The sequence below is a fragment of the Ahaetulla prasina genome, chromosome 8, assembly GCF_028640845.1.
Source record: "Ahaetulla prasina isolate Xishuangbanna chromosome 8, ASM2864084v1, whole genome shotgun sequence".
Classification (NCBI taxonomy): Eukaryota; Metazoa; Chordata; class Lepidosauria; order Squamata; family Colubridae; genus Ahaetulla; species Ahaetulla prasina.
In genome coordinates, this window is record NC_080546.1 from 32,131,077 (window position 1) to 32,156,756 (window position 25,680).

The window sequence follows — 25,680 nt, forward strand, 5'->3', positions numbered from 1 at the left end:
TCTGCAAGTTGTGCAACAATATTTACACTGGAAAGTTCAGTCCATATAAAACCTATCCCTTGTTACTTTGCACAAAAGTTATCTTCTACTCCAGTGATCTCCAACCTTTCAGACCTCAGGGACCACTAAATTCATAATTTTTAATCCCGCGGACCACTAATTTGATCTGCCTAATGACTGACTGTGTGGGTGTGGCTAAGTGGTCATGTGACTGGGTGGACATTGCCAATTCAATGCCATTCATGTCAAGTGGCACCTCGCCAGCCTCTACTCACCCCTACTTTCCCAGCCATTCCTCGCCTGCCTGCTCGGGCTTCTTAGGGACCCAACAGGAAGCAGTTGTTGGAGCTAAGCAGCCACCATGAGAAAGAGTCCATAGTTTGAGGATCCCTAATTTAGTGCAATATAAAAAATGCAAATAATTTTTCTGTGGACCACCAAAATTTTCTAGCAGACCACCAGTGGTCCATGGATCACCAGTTGGTGACCGTTGTTCTACTCAATGGCCAGAGTCACTCTTTTATTATAGTAGGACTGAATATAAATACTACTTGCAGATTATTGAATGTGTTCCTTTGCATAGTAGGAATTAATGTATTTATTTGCATAAGAGAAAGCAATGGAGGCAGGGTATTAATGGATTGTTAAAATGTGTACTATTATTATCAATATGACCCATTTGTAGCAGATACCCATGCAGACAGTAATCTGCAGATACAACAAAAGTTGTATGTATGCAATTTTCTTCAATTAAGAGTGGAAATGTCTAAGCTTTATAAATCTCTTTCTCTAGTCTAACATAGATCAATTCCATGCCCTGACTAAAAAATGTGTATCCTTAAAGGTGCCAACCCATTAATTTAAGCAAATATTTGTTCTTTTTTTATGATCATGTGTCCAGCCATGTTTGTCCAACAAATACTGAAATGTTTTTATGATAAATCAGGCTTGAGGAAGGCATAATCACAGGTCTTAATTAAGCTGTATGAAAATTAAGCTTCAATTTGCAGAAACAGTCTAATTCCTCATTTGTTTGTACAGCATTCATAAACCTGGCATCTCATTTTCTAACTCTGAGCCAGAACAGGAATAATTATTTTAATAAAGTTACTCACTTTGCTAATAAAGTTAATAAAGTTTACCTTTCTGCTTCATGAAGCTTTATAAAATATAGATCAACTTGAAGACTGAATTACTAAGAATTTCTATAAATTTGGGAGGAGGTTGTAGCATTTTCATTTGCACAGCCATATTGGTACTAAGAACATAGTTAATTTGAATTGGAATTAAGGACGTACTTAATCTGAATGCCACATCAGGACTTAAGTGAATTGGACTGAATTTAAATTCAATTAACTATATATAGTTTAATTTAATATTTCGCATATATTTAATCATTTCTCCCTTTTGCATTATTTCAATTTGTAATTTGATGATAACTTGGAAAGGAGTTCTGAGACCATATACAAGACTTCTCGAGTTCCATGCTATATAGAGCCACAGTAGTAAATCTATTCAATTTTCCAATACTGCATATATTTTTAATGGTATTTTTTCTTCTCTCCATAACTTTCATGTTTTGTCAGAGAAATAGATTTCTAGTGCTCAACAGCAAAATCCCATGAAACACATAAGTACATTGCGTACACCTAAACAGACCTTATATAAGCAAACTGCTAGGTAAATCATTTTGGAAAACCACAAAATATCTGCACATATGGCATAGAACATAAAAAGAGGGTATATAGTTTTATAGCAGAATAACAAAAGAGTCAGATTTTATAAAGGCTGAGAACTTTATAGGTAGGTATCCATTGTATACCTCTACACCGCATATAATGCAATGTCATTTATTTGCAACATGATCACTTGCCAAACAATAATAATGACAGTAAGCCTGATCTTCTACTAGGTGGCAAAATATGGAATTCTAGGCATTATATGTGATACTACTTGCCAGTGATTTGATATTTATTTATTTTAAGAGCTGAGGTGGTGCAGTGGTTAGAGTGCAGTACCGCAGGCTACTTCTGCTGATTACTGGCTCCAGTAGTTTGGCAGATCGAATCTCACCAGGCTCAAGGTTGACTCAGCCTTCCATCCTTCTGAGGTGGGTAAAATGAGGAACCAAATTGTTGGGGGCAATATGCTGACTCTGTAAACCACTTAGAGAGGGCTATAAAAGCACTATGAAGTGGTATATAAGTCTAAGTGCTATTGATATTTGTTTGTTTACAATAATACAATGGACAAGTTTATTATTATCCATTTTATTTTTATCTGGTAGGCAAAAGCAAAATGGTGGAGAGGAGAGCCGTTTATATATACTGCGCAGAGAATGCATTGCGATTACTGAAACAAAGGCTACTATGGCTTCTGAGACATTTTTAATAAAACATAACTTTTTTTAAAAAAAAGTGTTAAACATTGCTATTCCAACTGAATTGCTGGCTCCCCAGTTCTCAAGACTAATAGTTTGTTGTCTTTTCACAGCAGAAAGTGATTATTTGCCTGCTGTAAAAGAAGAGAAGGATTGTAACACCAACCCAAGGTACTTATAATTCTCAGATCCTAAAAGTGACCACTGTTAGTAGATCCATGATTGCAAAAATGTTACGTCTTCTTCTTTCCCCTTGTTCCTTGATATCTTGCTTGCTTCTAATAAATATATATATATATTCTTCAAAGCACAGCCTATGCAGTTAGTACTCGACTTACAACAGTTGACCGTTGAAGTTTCAATGGCACTGACAAATGTGACTCATGACTGTTTTTCATAGTTATGACCTTTGCAGCAGGCCCATGATCATGTGATCAAAATTCAGATGCTTGGCAACCGGTTCATATTTATGACTCCTGCTGTGTCCCAGAATCATGTGATCACCTTTTCTGACAAGCAAAGTCAATCGGGAAGCCAGATTCAGTTCACAAGCAGGTTACTAGCTTTTCAGCTGCAGTGATTCACTTAACAACAATGGCAAGAAAAGTCATAAAATAGGGGCAAAACCTCACTTAACAAATGTCTTGCTTAACAACAGAAACCTTGAGCTCAATTGTTGTCGTAAGTCGAGGACTACCTGTATTTATTTTGGCTCCTTCAGAAAACAAAGGGAATTTAAACTCTTCCCTTGTGAGATTGAGCAGAAGCGTCTTTATGTAAATAATCTACCAGAAATGCCATAGAGCAGGGGTCTCCAACCTTGGCAACTTTAAGACTTGTGGACTTCAGCTCCTAAAGTTCCTCAGCCAGCAAAGCTGTCTGAGGAATTCTGGGAGTTGAAGTCCACAAGTCTTAAAGTTGCCAAGGTTGGAGACCCCTGCCATAGAGATTCAGGTCACAGTCCTACTTCTGCCTGTTATATAATTATTGAACTGCATCTGAGCAGTTTTCCATGGACAAAACCAAGTCCATAGTACTGGGGCAAATGGCATTTTCCCCCCTTCTATTTCCTTTCTGCGCTCTCTAAGCCTGAGAATTGGTGGTGGGGGGGAGGGCTTCTAAATTAGTTTTGTGGGAAGGAAGGCCTAAGGTTCTCTGGGTTGCTATGTCAGTAAACACGTTAAATGAACTTGCACCCGATTGTGCAAGCTATAGAGATAACTTCACTTTTTTCCTAATGCAACTTGTAATAATACAATAGATATTGTATAATATGAAAACATAATTTAAAACATGCTCTTAATTATTTTCCCCCTCGCTGTCACCATTCAAGAATGAATGGGCCTTTACAATTTCAACCCTTAAACTCTCGGTGCTACAGCTCTTTTCAAGGTTATTAAAATACTACTGTATTTAAGAAGGCAAATAAATCCAATTTATTTTCCCATCTTAGTTACATTGTCAAATGGAGAGTCCAGCAGAATACATTGGCTGATGTTCCCTGACTATCTCTTGTTGATTAAAAAAAAAGGCAAATAAATGGAGAGGAAAAGAGAAAGGAAGAATGGTTGTTGCCACTAGATGGCTCTACCTTATTGTAAATGATGGCGCAAGTATAGGCTCATATACCTTGGTTCTAATTCACAGAAATTGCATGTTTAGCCAAAGTAAACGATGTAGAAAAATAAGTTTCTCTGGGATAACTGCAGCATGAGAGGCAACAACAACAACAACAACAACACTGAATAAAATCTCTGGGGAGGAAGATCTCTTACCATTTGCTCTAATGGAGAGATCTACAATCTAGTGTAGTGATGGCTAACCTTTTTGCTGTCATGTGCCAAAAGCATGGGGAGCGTGGGGGGGGTCATGCATGTGTGTGCTCCGCCCCCCCCGCACGCACCCCCCATGCTCCCCTGCACATGCACGTGCAACCCCCCATGCTCCACCCGCCCCTGCACAAATGACCCCCCTGTGCATGCATGTGCGCCTCCCATTTGAAAATCATCTGGCCGGTGGGAGGCGCGCACACATGCGCAGTGGAGCTGAGCTGGGCAACGGCTCACGTGCCCGCAGAGAGTGCTCCACGTGTCACCTGTGGCATGTGTGCCATAGGTTCGCCATCATGGATCTTGTGCATATCAGAAATCCTGGAAATCTATGTGCATTCCATCTCCCATTTGCAGTCCAAACATAGCTAGTATTGCTAGTGAGAGTCAGAGAAGAAAATCATGTACAACAGGATCAGCTGGAAAATGTTGGAAAAGTCTCAAATAGCTATTATACCACATTAACATACCATGTGATCTCCCGTGACCTGTAAAAATATCATTTGAGTTTTCTCTAAAAACCAATGTTTTAAACACAATTTCTAGGATTAACCAAAAGAGTTACATAAGAGTTCAATCCAGAGCAACCAAGTCAAGGCTTGTATTCTATAGATGGAACATGAAGGCTATGATATGTACAAGTAACCAGTTTACGTGCAGTTACTACAGATTTTAAAATATGGGTAATTTTTTTAAATGGTGAATATAATCTCCAGCATTATAGCTGAGAAGGATAAGAGTTCGTTGCCCATTGTTTTGCTTTGTTTTGTTCCTTTAAGAGGTAGGCAAGCATTTTTTGTATAACAGCTGAAAGTTAAAACCTTTTGCCATATCACCAAATCTCATCTCTCTCTTGATCAGCAAATTCTTTTCTATATTCTGCTTGATATATTCTAGCTCCTGGCCATATGATCCTGGGGCACATTTTACAAATATGCACATAGTGAGACCACCACAAGCTATTATACCTGGGGTGGGTGAGTGAATTAGGAGGAAGTATTTGATAAACAAAAACAAGAAGTAGATTCAAGAGGGGATCTGACACGTGGGAATCTTTTTTCAGTACAGAACCTGACAGAAGATACCGTAATTCTATAACCAATGAAGTATCGAAGGAAATATGATTAATTTTACATTACAATCATAGATTGTTAAGAGAGCTATGGGTTTCAGACTGGCCCACTGTTAATGTATTTTATATATTTTTGTTGAGAAAAAAAGGAAGAGTTTCTGAGAAAACAGATAGGCAAGGGGATCTCTTCACTCAAGGTGTATAAGCATCTTAACAGAATAACAGAGTTGAAAGGGGACCTTGGAGTCCAACACCCTGCTCTAGCAGGAAACCCTATAGCCGTGTTGGGGAACCTATGGCATGCATGCCACAGGTGGCAGATGGAACCATATCGGTGGGCATGCAAACTCAGCTCCAGTGCGCATGTGTGCACCGGCCAGCTGATTTTTGGGCCTTCTGGGCCAACCAAAAATAGGGAAATGAGCAGTTCCCGTTCCCTGGAGGGGCCATTTTCGCCCTCCCCAGGCTCCTAGAAAGGCTCTGGAGCCTGGGGAGAGGAAAAAACAGGCCCACTGTGCCATCACGTGCCAAAAGCAGGAAGAGCCTGGGGGAGGGCATGCACGGGGGGTGGCGGAGCGCATATAATTATGCATGTAGACACATGCGCTTTGAAACGGAGATGAGCCCCACACGCACTCCCCCCCCCTTTTGGCACGCGATGGCAAAAAAGTTAGCCATCACTGCCCTATACGGTTTTAGACAAATAGTTATCCAATCTCTTCTTAAAAACGTCCAGTATTGGAGCACCCACAATTTCTGGAGGCAAACCGTTCCACTGATTAATTGTTCTAATTGTCAGGAAATTTCTCCTTAGTTCTAGATCGGTTCTCTCCTTGATCTGTTTGTGTGCAAGCATGGAAGATTACAAATCCTTTCTTGTTAGATTTCCTCAAATGTTGAGATGAAGTTTAATCGTCTAAAAATTTTATACAGTGACTGTGAATCTTAAGATAAAGAAGAAATTATGTGAAATAAAGGAAGAAAAGCAGAAGTAACATTGTTGCTGAGTTCCAAGGTGCTCTGGATATGAAATATCTTCATCTGGTCATGGATCCCAGTGTTTCTTTTTCTTTGATGGATTTGTTTTATATATTGATAGCATTCTGAACGATGGAAATCCTGAAATCAATTTTTAACACTGTGAAAGTGAGGAAGCATGTGCAGAGAATGATATTCTTCCAGGCATTTCTTCAGAACACTTTGTTCTCTCTACACTTTTTATTGACGCAAATGATATATTTTGTAAGATTTTCTATTACAGCAATGTCTGTAAATACAATGGTACTGTGTGCCCTTCATACTGAATTTCCTTGCTCTGGAAAGCAAATTTCACAGTTCTGAAATATGACCCTTGGCATTGATTTTGCTGATGGCAACCTCCTGGAGATTTGTACAGACAAGGGCAGCAGAAATGAAGCTTGTACAGAGAATGTTTCGCAACATTTCAATTATTTCAGTGCAACCAGTAGATTTGAAATAAGCAGGTAATTACAGAGGATTTGTTTCAAAAAGAAATCTTTGTGGAAAGTGTCATTACACAGTTTAGTCATTAGATGGCTTTAATTTTATCTGGGAAGAATCTACAGTTTCCTAAAGCTTATGTCTAGTTTCTTGACTGTATGTTTTCTAACTTTTATCTTAATAATCACAGTTTTCATAGGGCATAAAGTTTTAGTGCAAATTTCAGCCATGGATCTACTCAGCATGTAAAAGCCACAGTAGTGGGATTCAAATCCCAGCGCTACCAGTTTGCTATTGGGAGCGTGAGGGTGCGGTGCTTCTGTGCATGCGCAGAGTGTTTTTGACGACATCTGGGTGGGTGGGCAGAGCCTCCCACCTCTGCTGCTACTGGTTCGCCTGAATCGGGGCAAACTGGTAGCAACCCACCCCTGAAAAGCCACCAATGGCATACTTTCCAATCTCTCTTAAGAGTAGGATTTAAAAAAAAAGTTATATATATATATATATATATATATATATATATATATATATATATATATATATATATATATATATATATATATATATATATATACACACTACACCATAATTGGAGTATGTCGTGATAGAGTCAACCCTCTCCATGGTAATTCACCAGCTGGCATAACATCCTTTCAATCTGGATAGAAAAACATACACATGCCAAAACCAAAATAAAAGAATTCACCTTCTGCTATTCTAAAATACTAGGAAGTTGTAGGATGTAGAAGAAGAGTAGCAGAACCTATGCTGGGGTGGGTGGGGGGGCTGTGGCATTAAAAGGAGGTTCAGCCTAGAATCCCAAGAAAAGTAAGTCCAACCCCTCCTTGAATTCCGTTGACCCTTATCTAGCTCCAAGCAGGTGTTAACAGTTAGTTGAGAAAATTCCTGTGCATCGGCATGATTAGCAATAAATCAGTTTAATTAGACTTTCATGTGTGGACCTGATCTTTTGCTCCTGACATAGGATAACGTTTGCTACATTGCAATGTGTTGCACAACACCTGGGCTCAGTATGAAGTGCTCTAGATATTCTGTAGGAAAAAAAACTAATTTAAACATATTTACAAGTTTAAATGAAGCATTTCCAAAGGGTTGCTAGTGGTGCTAGAAGAATTTCTTTTGTTGCCTCAACAGCAGACGTGAAGTATCTCCCCTGCCTTTGGACTATGACATCCTCTGAATAAGAAAGGACCTATCATGATTGCAAATGGCAAATGCAATCTATAAATATAAGAATATCCATGTTACCTATAGTTTATAGGTGCTTTATCATACAGATGTAAATTCTTATGTGAATTCATGTATTTAACTCAGTTTTGTATTTATAATGTAACACAGTTAAGGAACACTACAAAATACAGTGAATCAGAAATTAGAAAAAAGATACGTATGTGGAATAGACTTGATTTTATTCCTGAGATCCACTTTCATGTTACTGCTGGCCATCTAACCCAATATAAAAGCCTGACTACATTCTCTAGTTCACTTTTTCCCCCGTGCCTGAATATGAATTTGTGTTCATCTAATATAGATTGACTATGTTGAATGGGAATTTTGGTAGCTGCAACCCTATATAGCCAAAGGATAACGAAGTGGGGAAACGCTGACTTTCAAGAAGAGTGAATCCTTATATTCAAGATAGATAGCATGCCTATCAGGTCAATCAAATATTTATTCTCCTACTCAGGGTATAACAATATTGAATTAAGTAGACTATATCCTTGAACAGACATAGGGTAGATTAATTGTATAGTTTATATAATTAACTTAATCTTTCCCCAAATTCAGTGGTGGAACTCAAATAATTTAACAACCGGCTCTCTGCCCTAATGATTTCTTCCAACAACCAGTTCACCAAACTGCTCAGAAAGGTAACAACCGGTTCTCCTGAAGTGGTGCGAACCGGCTGAATCCCACCACTGTCCTGGATTAAAAAAGTGAGATTTCACACAAGTTATATTTTGCTCTTACTTAGTTGTGATGTTGAGGCTCTGAATCTGAATTGTCTATCACTGCCAAGGAAGAGTTTCTTATTTATCACAACACATTTCCCCTCCTCAGAATGACATTGCTCAAAATGCAGTAGCAAACTTACTATTAATCCTGCAGGAAACAATTCAGAAATCCCTGAAGAGATTGCTAAAAGGTTACTGGCACTAGGACTAGAAAACTTTTGCAAAATCAAGGGCAGCATTCAGCCTTTGGATTATGTGCCAATAGGCATATTTTAAAAAGTCCTGTGTCCAAGACAAAGGACTAGATCAAGGTTAGGCCAAAAATTAAATTAAATTAAATTAAAATTTAATTATGAATAAAATGATTACTTCCAATGCATTTAATCATTTTCTTTTCTATCATATTGCAAGTGGGAAACAATTTTTGGAAGAGCTCTGCACTTCTACATCAGAGCTATTAGTAGTCTTATGTAGGCTATGACCAATAATTTCAAAAGAGGAAAAGCATAATGAAACTCCTGTTTACTGGTTAAAAAGGCCCAGTTGATGGAATAATGGATTTGAACCACTAATATCTAGATTAATATTTTCAGCCATGACATCTTATTCACTGTATGGCCTTGGATAATCAAAATAAACCATGCCCATGCTATAGAGTTGTACCAAGGGAAATGTTTCATTTTATTTTAGTTGCCTTGAACTTGGGAAGGAAGATATATAGTAAATAATTATAAGCAGAATGAGGAAAAATGTTTATGTATGCAAGTCCATATATAATCTGTTTTATGTCATTCTCACACAAGATTCTACATGGCTTACAATTATAAAAGTGTGAAAACAATAATTAATTCAAAATACACATTGAAATCTGATCATTGCTGCTAGCCAAAGACCTTGTGGAAAAATACATTTTTAAATAGACTTTCTAAATATTAGCAGAGTGGGAATCATTTTGACCATATGAAACAAACTATTGTAATGAATGAATGAAGGGACAGCTCCTAACTAGACTATCCTCCATGCCTTGGACTCATGATCTCTCAGGTTGGGTGGCAGATTCAATATAGAGTGGTACCTTGGTACTCATCATTAATTGGTTCTGGGAGGCTCAACGTATACCAAAAACAATGAGTACCAAATAATTTTTTTCTCATAAGGAATAATGTAGTGAGTCAGAAGGCAGCTGACACCGACAAGTTCTAGCTTGTGAGTTGAGAACCAAACGTATTTGAGTCCTGGGACAAAATTTTTGCATCAAAATATGTTGAGTACCATATTTGATTTTCAAAGCGGTTGAATATCAAGGTACCACTGTACTGCAAATCATTTCAAAAATAATGACTCAAGCTATAAAAGATTTAATAATTAACAACTACAGCATAGACAATGCTTTTAAATAAATTGGCACGAATCAGCGGGTGGATGGCCACCTTCTGTGCCAATTGTAGACTCCAGGTCATCTTTAAGAGCAGCCTTATGAAGAGTAAACTATAATAGTCAATTAAGAGATGACAACAGCCACAGTTTACAGAGTCTGTGAACTATGTCTTTCACAGAAATCCCAAGACAGCAAGGTATTACTGAATTGTTTGTCAGCTATTAAACTATACCATTGATTTCCTCCCCAATTCTTACCTACAGTACATATATACGTATTTGTTATATACACAAATGACTCAACAATATCTTCAGCAAGATAAATGAAGCATCCTTAACAACCATTTGGTAACATTTGTTGAAATCATGTAGTATATTCAGTTATTATTATTTTTTATTTACAGCTTACATTGTACTTTTTTTTTGATAAAATGTTTTATACTGTAATCATACATGTGTAATATAAATAAGAATAAAATATTCTTTTATACATACGTACAGTGATTTTTCTTCAGCACACCTGTGCTCAGTATAAAGTGTTCTGGATGTTTTGTAAGGAAAAACTAACTTAAAACGTATTTACAGGTTTAAATGAAGCATTTCCAAATGTTTGCTGGTGGTGCTAGGAGACTCTCTTTTGTTGCCTTAACAGCAGATGTGAAGTATCTCCCCTGCCTTTGGACTATGAAATCCTCTGAATCAAAAAGAACCTATCATGTTTTGAAGCCCTTAAACTGCAACATAAGACAAGAGACTCAGCCCCATATTCAGAAGCCTCTTGGACGAAGAACCCAAGAGACCTATGCCAAGACACGGTGGCCGGAGCTTTTGCCTCATAATCAGGAGGTTGTGAGTTTGATCCTAGGTAGAGGCAGATGTAGGGTCTCCTGCTTGGGCAGTGGGTTGGACTTGATGACCTGCAGGGTCCCTTCCAACTCTGTTAATCTGTTGAATCTGACTCTTCAGCAGAATCTCCATATTCCTTTCCTTTTAAAAGCATGAGGCTGAAAAATGAAGTGAGGGCTCATCAATGGTTTAGACTCTTTAGGCACTGGAGCTAATCAAAACAAAGTCCTCGTTATCTAATATAAATCTTCACTGCATGGAAGAAAGCATTAAATTATTGCTGTAACAGAATAAAGCTCAGTCAGCCCAATTTATTTGCTGCTCTCCAAGGTCCTGGGGGCTCGGTTTTGCCCTTTCTCTTTTGTCTGTAGATTCTGCCCTAACCTTTCCTGCAGCTTTAATTACTCTTTCAAGGGTCACGGAGTGAATTTATATTTTATATTTAGAAATCAGATAGAAAGATAAAACGGGTTCAATGTAAGGCATCTGACATATTCCTCAGCCGATAAAGATAGCAGGGAAGGTAGCCAGCTGGATGACTTTGGGCCAGTCACTAGCTCTCAACCTAATTTACCTCACAGGGTTGTTGTTGAGGGGAAAATAGGAGGAAGAATGTGTTTTGGATACATTTGCCATCTTCAATTATTTGTAAATAAATAAAAGGTTAAATAAATAAATAAAATGTTGTGGACTCCATCAGCTAAAGAATTCTGACTGGCAGGGCCCAGGACAGAAGCTTTCTGTACCACTTCAATTATCATGTAGTAGTCCACATGATGGAAAATATTGAGAATTGCTGAGTTAACTTATTAGCTTGTTAAAATTAATCCTGATCTGTAGGGCCTCAGACTTTGCTTTTTCTGTGTCACAGTTCTTTTGGCATTGAAGATTACTATTGTATAAGGCTTTCACTTCGGTGAATATGCCTAGTTAATGACATTTTTCCTTATCAGATCTGATTTCTATACCATTAAAGAAATTACATACCTCTGAGGTTGGGAAATCTATATTAAGTTTCAGGGGGAATATAAACACTAGTCATGATGAGGGTAATGTAATTCAGTCAAAATATATAGCATTAAAAGATCTTTATTATAATGATATAATTGGCAAATTACTGATTTCTTTAACAAAAGTCAGGGATTACTTTAAACTCATACACTGTCAAATAAATATTTAAAGACCAACAAATACATAGGTAATATATATACCCTGTTTCCCAGAAAAGAAGACATCCCCTGATAATAAGTCCAATCGGGCTTTTGAGCACATGCGCTAAAATAAGCCTCCCCAGAAAATATTTAAACGCAAAGCTGGAAATCAGGTAAGATGGCAAAAGGAGCCCCATCTTGCTCCAGGTGCCCCAAAATAATAAGACCTCCCCAAAAATAAGGCCAAGCACTTATTTCGGGGTTCAAAAATAAGACAGGATCTTATTTTCAGGGAAACACGGTAGGCAATATAAAAAACATATAGTTAATATATGTTAATATAGTGTGTCTATCTGCTCTCACATATGCAAGTGAAATATGGACATTAGCTTCAGAATTGATACAAAAGGTACGAGTGGCGCAAAGAGCTATGGAAAGATACATGCTTGGCATTACAAGACAAGATAGAAAGACCTGCACATGGATTAGAAAACAAATGAAAGTATATGACATCATCAAGAGAGCAAAAAAATTGAAATGGAAATGGGCTGGTCACATAGCAAGAAGAACTGATGGCAGGTGGACCAAGGCAGTCATAGAATGTATCCCATTTGATAAAAAGAGAGAGGGAGCGGAAAAAGAGAGAAAAACAAAAATGAGAGAGAGAGAGAGAGAGAAAAGAAGAGAGAAAGAGAGGGAGAGAATGAGAGGAAAAAGAGAGAAACAAATGAGGGGGGGAGAGAGGGAGAGGGAGAGAGAAATGAGAGAGAGAGAAAGAAGGGGAGAAAAGGGAAAGAAAGAGTGGGAAAAGAGAGAAACAAATGAGAGAGAGAGAGAAAGAGAGAGAGAGGGACGGACGGACAGACAGACAGACAGACCCATTTCCCACGGAAAGCACCCGGAGCCACAAAACCTGGGTAGGCGTGGCTGGGACGTGTGTCATATGACTGGGTGGGAGTGACATTGAGTTGGCCAAGCTCCTGGTGTTTTCTGTGGGAAATGGGTCCAGATGGCTCTTTGAGTGCTTAAGGTTGTAGACCCCAATGGCTAAAATGATGATGATGATAGCAATAGCACTTACACTTATATACTGCTTCACAGTGCGTTAAAGACCTCTCTAAGCAGTTGAGAGTCAGCATACTGCCCCCAACAATCCGATTCTTCATTTTACCTGCCTCGGAAAGATGGAAGGCTGAGTCAACTTTGAGCTGCTGAGATTTGAACTGCCAAACTGCTGACATCTGGTAGTCAGCAGAATTAGCCTGCCGCACAGCATTCTATCCACTGTGCCACTATGGCTCATGATGATCATGATGACAATGATGGTGATAGCTAATATAACTATCTCAAAGTGTGAAAGTTGTTTTACTGTAGCAGCACATAAACCTAATAATTAAATGCACATACAAATACATGGGAAGCTGATCCCTATAAAGAAAAATTGAGCTTGTACAGTTTTTAAATTTTACAAAAACAAATTCTATTGTTAGTGAAATATATCTTTCCGCTTTGCTTTGGAAAACTGAGTTGGCCTGGCTGCTGAGATAGAATTGATAAGACCTTATCAAGTTCATGTCTTTTCTCAAATAGCTTTTCACAAAATTTGCTTCCCTCGTCTGTATGTTGTAAGGAGCCTCTTTGAACAACCACCTGCAAAAAATGTTGTCTGCAGTGTAGTTCCGTCCGTCTTTCCTTCTGCTCATTCTGAATTTATCCCTATTAAATTGTGGTAGAATAATAATTCGAACAGGGATGCCAGTTCAGAATTTAGTGAAGATATAAGCATCACAGCAAGGTTGTGTCTTAGAAGTTGATTTTTTTAAAAAAATAGAGTGTTTTTAAGAGCTTTTGTGATTGTAATTTTCATGCCATTATTTCAGAAATTTAGATGTTTCAGAGGCATCATCCTAAACTGGAAAGATGCTAATTGGTGCTTGAGTGTTACAGTTGCTAAGAAACCTGTGCAGTTGCTGTGTGGTAAGAAATAGTTCTGGAATTTCATTTTTTTTAAGTAACTCTCTTTCAGTCCAGCTGAAAATGGGCAGCAATCTCCCACTGAAGAGCTGTTTTCTTACCAACCACAGGCAGGAATCCTAAAGCATTACCTGGACTAAACATTGGCTTGAGCTGTTTGTGACATAGCCCACGCATTGAGTAAATTTCTTGATCATTTGGCTATTGTTGTCTTATAACTAATTGCATTTGATTAATGGATTAATTAATGGATTTCTTAATTACTGTAAAAATATTTTAGATGCTTTTGATATTTCAAGTGGGTGATCTGAAAGAGTTTCAATTGCAGAAAAGATTAGAAATAATTTATTTTCACCTTGGAACGCAAGTACCACGCCCAAAAATACTGTGTTTTTCATAACTCGGTATCATGATTTTTTTGGAATTTTTAACTCTCAAAGGTTGCTTAGCAGATTCTTCTCCCCTGTTCTCATACTAAGAAGTATAGTGACATTTTCCAAAGAGTAGACTGCCCCATCCCTCACAAAAGGGGCTGAATTACTACCCTTCATAGCAAACAAATAACAGAATCAGAATCAGAACTGTCCTATCCTAATTAATTAATTAATTAATTAATTAAGAGTTGTTAACCTAATCTTGCGTAGCTTCTTCTCTGGTAAAATTACACTACTAACCAGAGCATACAAAACATTTGCTAGACCAATTCTCGAATACAGCTCATCTGTCTGGAACCCGCACTGTATATTGGACATTAATACAATTGAGCGCGTCAAGAAATATTTTACAAGAATAATCCTCCACTCCTCTGCTCGCAACAAAATACCTTATGCTACCAGACTTGAAATTCTGGATTTAGAAAATTTAGAACTACGCCGCCTTCGGTATGACCTAAGCATAGTTCATAAAATCATCTGCTACAATGTCCTACCTATCAATGACTACTTCAGCTTCAACCACAACAATACACGAGCACACAATAGATTCAAACTTAAAGTGAACCGCTCCAAACTCGATTGCAGAAAATATGACTTCAGTAACAGAATTGTTAATGCCCTGAATGCACTACCAGACTCTGTGGTCTCATCCCCAAACCCCCAAAATTTTAACCTTAGACTGGCTACTGTTGACCTCACCCCATTCATTAGAGGTTTGTAAGGGGCGTGCATAAGAGCACTAGTGTGCCTATCATCCCTGTCCTAATGTTCCCTTTAATTGTATTCATTTTATGTATTCAATTCATGCATATACTTATATATATTATCTAATATGTACTCGACAAAATAAATAAATAAATAAAATAAAAATAAAAATAAATTTGCCAACAAATAACTTCATCATTTGAAAGAGGCTGAAATTGTTGCATTGTTACTAATTAACCTTACAATAAAAGCTTTTTGGTATTAACTGTTTCCAGACTGCTATAAGAGAAGTCTGACAACCCTATTTCCCATTTGATTAAATGTTTAGGTAGTCCTCAACTTACAAAAGTTTATTAAGTGACTGTTTGAAGTTACAACAGCACTTAAAAAAGTAACGTATGACTACTTTTCACACTTACGACTGTTACAGTATCTCCATTGTCACGTAATCAAAATTCAGATGTTTGACAACTGACTCCCATTTATGACAGTTGCAGTGTCCTGGGGTCATGTAATCACCTTTTGTGACCTTAACTGTGGCAAGAAAAGTCATAAAATGGGCAAAACTCATTTAAAAAATGTCTCATTTAGCAACAGAAATTTTGGGCTCAATTGTGATCATAAGTCGAGGACTACCTATATTCTGAATATAATTTTAGGAAGAATACACCTGCAATTACACTCAAATCCTGCTTGCTATTTTCGTCTTTTCTGCATGGGAGAATTGCAGATTTTAATGTCTAGATCACAACAAAGTACCAATAATTTAATGTAATCAGGATTTTTATATCTCCATTCTTGCATTCTGGAAGAATGGCAGAAATTTTCTTTTCCTTAGTGATCAGATCTTGGTATATCCATACTGATACACAACTGTTCTGAGATTTTAGAAAATTAAGCAAATAATACGTATGCCTGAGAAGATTAAAGGAATATCTATGTAAATAGTTCTTAATATATTACTAAATCATGGTATTTTACAACATTCCCTAAAACTGGGGTGCATAACATTGATCTAGTCATTAAGTGATAAATAAAAGTGAATCCAAAACAAAGTAGCAGGCCCAGGACAAAAATGGAAAGTTTGAAATGAAATTAATTAATCACAATTAATATAATTACTCTTCCCCCCATAAAATATCACAATATGGCAGCAATTTTTGGAAGGGTTCTGTGATTTTGAAAGCTTCTGGAGTTAAAATTGTTTAGAGGGCTTTGAAATTTCTGATTGAGAAATAATGTGTTGCTATGGTCCATGTCTCTAGTCTAGCATTTTGTGTTGACAATTTCATCTTTTTGGTCGATCATTACATTACCAAATATGTCAGTCAGAACTCTAGATGTTAAAAATAAAGTGGAGAGCATTATGTATATAGGTGATATCCTGCATTTTTATCCTGGATATTCCTGAAGAATGATTTAGCTATGTTTAATTTCTATTTGTTTAAAAGCAAAATATATTAAAGTTTACTATAAGGTAAAAAATACAAAAACAAACAAAAAATAAGTTAAAAGGAAGAAAGAAAAGTGCGAAGAGATAAAAAAGAAATTAAAAAATAGTGACTTCCAAGATTTTTCAGTGCAATAGAATTACAACCTCAGTTTTTTGTTTTAGATTTTTAGATATTTCAATCCATTTCCATATCAACAAAGTCATTCTAATCATCAAGAGCTGCAGTGGCACAGTGGTTAGAGTGTGGTACTGCAGGCTACTTCTTCTGATCACCGGCTGCTAGTAGTTTGGCAGATCGAATCTCATCAGGCTCAAGGTTGACTCAGTCTTCCATCCTTCCGAGGACGGTAAAATGAGGATCCAGATTTTTGGGGGCAATATGCTGACTCTGCAAACTACTTAGAGAGGGCTCTAAAACACTCTTAAGTGTAAGTGCTATTGCTATTGCTTGTTCTTGTTAGTCATGTCCGACGCATCACGACCCCATGGACAATGTTCCTCCAGGTCTTCCTGTCCTCTACCATCCTCTGGAGTCTATTTAAGCTCACTCCATCCAGCCACCTCATTCTCTGTCATCCCCTTCTTCTTTTGCCCTTAACCTTTCCCAGCATTAGGCTCTTCTCCAGTGAGTCCTTCGTTCCTTGCTATTGTCCTTGCTATTGCTATCAAAACCTAAGAGTTTTATTTTTTTCACTTTTGAATACAATGGAAACAAAACTAGATACATTCTTCTCTTTTAATTAAATCAGTCAATTTTGCAATATCTGCCAACTCATCCATTTTACCATACATTCTTTCATTGTGGGAATTAGTGTATCTTTCCATCTTTGTGCATATATGTTTCTCTCTGCTATTAACTATAAAATAATAAAGATCCAAATTTTCCTTTCAAGCTCTTTATCCATAAGACCTAAGAGGAAAACCTCTGGTTCAGTTTTAAGCTATGCATATTTCCTGCTGAACTGCTCTAGCCTTCAGTATATTTTGACTACTATAAATAAATTTTTTACAAATATTTATCAAATTAAAGTTTGCAAGCTCATATGAAACTACAGAGAGAGAATGCTCACATTTTTCTGCTTTAGCTTTTGATGAAATCTAAACATTCTAAAAATATCTCAGAACTTATGGGAAACATGTAAGAAACATAAAGCCAATTAGAAACCAAAAGAGTTGGCAAAGATCATTACCAAGGGAGGAAAAATTTAATCCTGTGCATAGTCTCTTAATAGAATGTGACTAAGTTGTGAAGAACATTGGCAGCGAATACTTATGGATAATCTAACCAGCTATCCTTTGGAGTCACTCCTAAGCCTACAAATAAATCAGGGAATTAAATGAAATCAACAGTTGGGAAAAGGGATCATGGACGTAAGTCCAGAAATAAAGTAATATATGCTTATTATTTATATTCAATTTAATAATAAAGATGAATTATCTTGTGACTGCATTTTTAAAGCAATTATTCTCATCCACATAGTTTAATATTTGTCGACTGGACTGTATACTTTACAAATGTAGCAGTGCACTTTGAGCTTAAAGACTGAGTACAAAATTATGCTACTATTTAGAAAAGTTATATATTTACATTACTAAATTGTAATATAAGCTAAAAAATATGTTAAGGGAATATATATGAAAATACACATTTCCTTTCTTTTTATTTCTTCCAGCCCAGCAGAATGTTCGAAATAAATTCTGTACTATTATCAACTGGATAACTCCAAAACCAGAGCAGGCCAAATTTGGTGTGCCAGGATAAGCTGGCAAAATACAGTCAAGTTCAAAAATGAGATCGATCCAGCCAGAAACTTTATGGAAAAAAAAGTTAGAAAAAAAATCTTTGTCATGTATCTTTAATGGAAAAGGAAGCAGGTTGCATTTTCTGACTGTTCCATTCCCAAACCATCCTTTCCCCTCCCTTCTGATGAGGCAGCCAAGGCAAATGGATGAAACAAGCTCTGTAGGCCTTCTTTCCAACCTGGTAAAAAGTTGGGGGAAAAATTACATTAAAAAGTCAGATACAGAGATCACCACTATGTGCATTTATCGACAAGGTAAGGACCTCTGAACACTGAGCAGAACAGGACAACATTTATGTGAAGGAGAAGTCAGCAAAAGAAAGACCAAATTCAAAAAAAGGGTCATGGCCCAGGCAAGAACAAGAAGAAAAAACCCCAGAAAAAATGTTGCCAGTGTTTCTGTATGGAAGGTGGCAGTTCAGTAGTACCTCAGAATGTTCTTGAGTGCTTCATTCTTAGCCCTCCTCCCCCACTTCTCAGTCAGGTGAGCTTGAATGGAGCTATTTTTGAGAAGGTGGAAAGGGGTCCAGGAGCATAAGTGTGCCTACCGTTCCTGTCCTATTGTTTCCTTTCATTATATCCAATTACCTCACCCCATTCCTAAGAGAACAAATGTGCCTACCGTTCCTGTCCTATTGTTTTTCTTTTCTTCTTCATATATATATATATATATATATATATATTTGTTTTCTGAGGTTTTCGCGGGTGTTTGTATGTAGGTCTTTGGTTATTCGGGTTTTCTCCCGCGTAAAATTGGAAGTGTCTTGGCGACGTTTGTGAAGTCTCATTCGTCATCTTCAGGCTTCAGCGTGCTTCTGGGAAGCTGAAGCCTGAAGATGACGAATGAGACTTCACGAAACGCCGCCAAGACACTTCCAATCTTACACGGGAGAAAACCCGAACAACCAAAGACCTATATATATATATATATATATATATATATATATATATATATATATATATATATATATGCTTATACTTCCTAATATTTACTCATATATATGTTTATATACTATAAAATCTTTTTATATGATGTTGTGACAAAATAAATAAACAAATAAAAATAAATAAAAAATAAATAAAAAATAAATTAATATAGTTATTACATACTTATGCTTATATATATGCTTATATATTGTATAGTTATTTCATGCTTATGCTTATATATATTGTGTGACAAAATAAATAAATAAATAAATAAATAAATAAACCCTGCTTTGTTCATATTTGCAGAATTTTGTGGAAATGTGATAAAACATACATGCAATTTTACCATCCTGTACTGGATGGAGCTGAGTGTTCACTGGCCGGATGACCTTCCTGACACTACACACAGTTTGCAGCAGATTTTTTTTCTTTCTACTGTAGGAGGGAAATATCTGCTGCAGTAGTGAAATCTGAACCGGTTTAAGTACCGGTTCGCTGGCAGCCCATGCACTGTGCGTGCATGCGCAGCACGCAGTACGCAGCACGCAACACACACCAAATGCAAGGTGCGTGCATGCAGTGTACGCCAAAAGGAGGCATGTGTAAGTAGAAGAGCACACAGGGTGTGTGTGGGGGTGATCAGCTTTGGTGCGCGATCTTTTTTTTACATTTTAAAAGCATTTTTTTTACAACCTATTTAGCTGAATAGGTTGTAAAAAATGCTTTTAAAAGTAAAAAAAAAGGCTCTGATGATCAGGCAGCTCAGCTGTGACCGTCAGAGCCTCTTTTTTACCTTTTAAAAGCTTTTTTTAAAAGAACTGGCAAGTGGGGAAGCAGGCGACTGGGTGGGCATGGTCGGGGGAGGGGGCAGGGTTTTTTGCTTCTGCTGCCATCGCTACTGGATCGGCTGATCTGGTCCGAACCGGGAGCATTTCACCCCTGATCTGCCACAACCTAGGAATGAACTCTCAACATTCTGAGTGGGAGGTGAGCGTCTTCACCACTAGGCCACTGCCCTGCTCAAAACATACAACTACATATAGGCTGCAACCTGAACCTCATTTACAGATGTTACTTGTTTTAACTTTTTCTTAAACTTTATTCAATTTATATTTTATTTAATAGAATAAACACACACATACTCTATATTTTCATTCATTCATTTATCTACAGAGAACTCTGTGGATTGTACTGTACTGCTTGTACTGATTTATGACTGCAATAACTGTTCGATTGATTGACTACATTTAAAATAGATATCATACAGATAAAAACCTGCTTTATCCATTTCAAGTTTAAAGTCAACTGGGCATAACTCTTCTCATTTTTAAAACGATGTGGGGAAAAGTACAGCATGGCTGTACTGCTCTAGAAGCTAGTGTAAATAATTGGAAACATCTTTCTGAATAATGATGTATAACAATGTGGCAGAAGAAACATACTTGGGAGAGCTTTCTTTTTATTGTTGCTATTAAATTTTTTAAAAGCTAGAACAATGCAAGGCCAACATCTGAAGTAACCACACTCATAGAAGAATTATGAACTACATAAATAATTCAGCATTTCTTAGAAAACAACCAGCTATTTTCTGGGATAGGAACAATATAGTATGTTGAGAATCTGATGCCAAAGGGAGTGGGTAATGAGGAAGAGATCCTTAGCCAAATCTTTCAGATGAAATTCTTTAAAATGTAAGAGATCATTTGGGTTTAAAAGTTTCCCATCGTAAGTCCCACTCTTGGGAATGGAATTGTTTTTACCAGCCTTCTAGTGTAATCAGATGATAGCTGGTAGTGTGTATTTATATCCATTAGAATAGAATAGAATAGAATAGAATTTATTGGCCAGGTGGGATTGGACACACAAGGAATTTATCTTGGTGCATATGCTCTCAGTGTACATAAAAGAAAAGATACGTTCATCAAGGTACAACATTTACAACACAATTGATGGTCAATATATCAATATAAATCATAAGGATTGCCAGCAACAAGTTATAGTCATACAGTCATAAATGGAAAGAGATTGGTGATGGGAACTATGAAACGATTAATAGTAGTGCAGATTCAGTAAATAGTCTGACAGTGTTGAGGGAATTATTTGTTTAGCAGAGTGATGGCCTTCGGGAAAAAACTGTTCTTGTGTCTAGTTGTTCTGGTGTGCAGTGCTCTATAGCGTCGTTTTGAGGGTAGGAGTTGAAACAGTTTATGTCCAGGATGCGACGGTCTGTAAATATTTTCATGGCCCTCTTCTTGATTCGTGCAGTATACAGGTCCTCAATGGAAGGCAGGTTGGTAGCAATTATTTTTTCTGCAGTTCTAATTATCCTCTGAAGTCTGTGTTTTTCTTGTTGGGTTGCAGAACCGAACCAGACAGTTATAGAGGTGCAAATGACAGACTCAATAATTCCTCTGTAGAATTGGATCAGCAGCTCCTTGGGCAGTTTGAGCTTACTGAGTTGACGCAGAAAGAACATTCTTTGTTGTCCTTTTTTAATGATGTTTTTGATGTTAGCTGTCCATTTGAGATCTTGCGATATGATAGAACCCAGAAATTTGAAGGTTTCTACTGTTGATACTGTGTTGTCAAGTATTGTGAGAGGTGGAAGTATGGAAGGACTGATGCATGTGAATCACCCTTTCCATCCAGATATCCTCCAAATGCCTGAATTCCCAATCAATACACAGAAGAATCTGTGGTATTGATATCCTTCTCTGAGTTCCCAGTACAGGAACAAAATGGCTCTTATTACAAGAAATGCTATTCAGCACCTGCTGTGTGGAATTATATTCTCCTTTGAAAATCAGATTTTCAGCTGGTGGATACTCATTTTGTATCTATGAGCCAGAGGGTCAGAAATGAACCTTACCAATTTATCAATGTTTTGGCAAAATCCAGATTACTGCAACATACAGTATTACATTTATAGGTAGTCCTCCACTTAACAATTGCAATTGGGACTAGCAATTCTATTACTAAATGATATGGTCGTAAGTGAAGCATCACATGACCATGCTGGACTTATGACATCAATTCCATGGAGTCAAGCAGATCACATGACCACGTGACTACAGATGCACTGCAATAGCTATAAGGACTGGTCATAAAGCTACTTTTTTATTCCAGTCCTTGAATGGTCACCAAACAGGGTGCTATTAATCGAAGACTACCTGTACATTATAATACCTTTGAAGTATGGGTTATATCAGATGGTTCACGGAACAGCAACCTGACTTCATCTGAGATTCACCTAGGGGACTATATCACATCAGATACTTACAAATCTCTATTTTATTTATTTATTTTATTTATTTTATTTTGTCACAACAATATATGTAGGTATCATACAAAAAGATTATATAGTATATAAACACTTATATGAGTAAATATAAGGAGGTATAAGCATATATATATATATATGAAGAAGAAAGAACTCTTCTGCATTGGTGGGTCATTTGAAGATCATTTGGCGGCCGTCTCCAGGAGGGCCTTTCACCAGGTTCGCCTGGTGTGCCAGTTGCGCCCCTTCCTTGATCGGGATGCCCTATGCACAGTCACTCATGCTCTTGTTACCTCCCGCCTGGATTATTGCAATGCTCTCTACATGGGGCTCCCCTTGAGATGCACTCGGAGGCTTCAGTTGGTCCAGAATGCAGCTGCGCGGGTGATAGAGGGAGTCTCACGTAGCTCCCATGTGACACCTCTCCTGCGCAGACTGCACTGGCTTCCTGTTGCCTTCCGGGTGCATTTCAAGGTTCTGGTTACCACCTTTAAAGCGCTCCATGGCTTGGGACCTGGGTACTTACGGGACCGCCTTCTGTTACCGCATGCCTCCCACCGACCCGTATGCTCACACAGAGAGGGCCTTCTCAGGGTGCCGTCCGCCAGACAATGTCGGCTGGCGGCCCCCAGGGGAAGATCCTTCTCTGTGGGGGCCCCCACTCTTTGGAATGAACTTCCCCCTGGTTTACGTCAAATACCTGACCTTCGGACCTTCCGCCGCGAACTGAAAACATATCTGTTTGTTCGTGCGGGGCTTTCTTAAATTGTTTAGTTTTAAATTTTAAACTTCTCTCTGGTTTTAATTGGGGTTTTTAGATTCTTAACTATTTTAATTTCGGCCACACTGTATAATAAGTTTTTTAATTTTATTTTAACTGTACATTGTTTCTTTTTATTTTGGCTGTACACCGCCCTGAGTCCTTTGGGAGAAGGGCGGTTTATAAATCTAATAAAATAAATAAATAAATAAATAAAAACAATAGGACAGGAATGGTAGGCATGTTTGTGCGCTTATGCACGCCCCTTATGGTCCTCTTAGGAATGGGGTGAGGTCAATAGTAGAAAGTTTTTGGTTAAAGCTTTTAGGATTATGAGAAGAGACCACAAAGTCAGGTAAAGTATTCCAAGCACTGATGATTCTGTTACAGAAGTCATATTTTCTGCAATCTAGATTAAAGCGGTTGACATTAAGTCTAAATCTATTAGTTGCTCTAGTATTATTGCAATTAAAGCTGAAGTAGTCTTTGACAGGAAGGACATTACAATAGATGATTCTGTGAGTTAAATTTAGGTCTTGTCGAAGGCGACGGAGTTTCAAGTTTTCTAAGCCTAGGATTTCAAGTCTGGTGGGATAAGGTATTTTATTGTTTTCAGAGGAATGGAGAACTCTTCTTGTAAAATATTTCTGGACACGTTCAATTGTATTGATGTCAGAGATGTGGTGAGGGTTCCAAACAGGAGAGCTGTATTCTAGAATTGGTCTAGCAAATGTTTTATATGCTCTGGTTAGTAGTGTGGTGTTTTTGGAAAAGAAGCTACGCAAGATTAGGTTTACAACTCTTAGAGCTTTTTTTGCTATGTAGTTGCAGTGGGCTTTGGCACTTAGATCATTTGACATGAAAACTCCAAGGTCTTTAATGGGATGGGGGTCGTCTGTAAGGTAATGTCCATCTAGTATATACTTAGTGTTTGGGTTCTTTTTTCCTATATGTAAGACTGAGCATTTGCTGGTTGAAATTTGGAGCAGCCAATTTTTAGACCAAGCGGTTAGATGGTCAAGGTCATTTTGAATGATAGAAGTATTGTCTGTGGTGTTAAATAGTTTGACATCGTCAGCAAAGAGAACACAATTACTTGAGATATGGTCACAAAGATCATTAATGTATAGTATAAAGAGTGTTGGTCCAAGGACGCTGCCTTGAGGAACGCCACTTTTGACAGGAACAGGATTTGATAAAGCATTGCCAATTTTGACCACTTGTTGTCTGTTAGACAGAAAAGCAGATATCCATTTGTGAAGGGGTCCTGAGATGCCATAGGATATTAGTTTTAAGAGAAGTTTATCATGTACTACTGAGTCAAAAGCTTTGCAGAAGTCTATGTAGATTGCATCTATTGATTTGCCTTGATCAAGATTTGTAGTCCATATGTTTTTACAGTGGAGAAGTTGTAAGTTACATGATAATTTTTTCCTGAAACCAAATTGTTTATTGGAGAGTAGCTTGTTAGTTTCTAAGTGTGAGGTAATGGATTGGTTGATGATTGATTCCATGACTTTGCAGGTGACGCAGCAAAGAGAGATCGGTCTGTAATTTTCGACTAAGCTGGGGTCTCCTTTTTTGAAGATAGGGATGACTGTGGCTAGTGACCAAAGTTTGGGAAGGGAACTGGTAGTGAAAGCTTTATCAAAGATAATACTTAAGGGTTCTGCTATATTGATGGAAAGTTTTTTTAAGAAGTATGCACATAGTCCATCGGGTCCAATAGATAGCGATGGTTTTAGGTTATGAAGAGCTTTTCCAACATTATCTTCTGTGAAATCTATATGAGTTAAGTCATCATAATCATTGCTGGTACGTTTGTGGAATGTCGGATATGTGTTATCGGAGTTAACGAAAACTGAGCCAAAGAAAATGTTGAAGAGGTTTGCTTTAACTGTTTCGTCATTGCATTCTTTGTTGTTAGAATCTTTTAGTGGTGGGATGGATCTTGAGTCTTTAAGTTTATTGTTAACAAAATTATAAAAGGCACGATTGGAATTTGTGCGCAGAAGGTTCTCTTCTTGCTTGGTGTGGTAATTTGTGCATTCAGTTTTTATTTGGTTGCATATATTTCTGTAGCCGTTTTTGAAATTTGCAACATAGCCTTTTTTGTTTCTTTTCCAGAGGGATTTTTTTTTTGATTGAAGCTTTTTTATTGATATGGGTAGTTTGTTTTGCCTGGTCATGGTAGTCATTTGTGGTACATATAGTTTAATTACTCTATTGATTTCAAGTAGGAAGACTCTATAG

General features: G+C 37.5%; 1 protein-coding gene across 24 annotated transcripts in view; it reads left to right on the forward strand.

Moving 5' to 3' along the window:
• Nucleotides 1-19,120, forward strand: part of TMEM154 (transmembrane protein 154) — a 33,421-nt gene extending 14,301 nt beyond the window's left edge. For 4 of the 24 annotated variants that reach the window (XM_058192718.1, XM_058192723.1, XM_058192730.1 and 1 more), the window contains 2 exons: nucleotides 2,494-2,551; nucleotides 16,821-18,315. In XM_058192718.1, the coding sequence (XP_058048701.1) occupies nucleotides 2,494-2,551; nucleotides 16,821-16,941 (179 nt within the window). In that variant the 3' untranslated portion in view covers nucleotides 16,942-18,315. The other 20 variants (XM_058192719.1, XM_058192724.1, XR_009156271.1 and 17 more) reach the window with 19 other exon arrangements.
• Nucleotides 19,121-25,680: the final 6,560 nt, after the last annotated feature.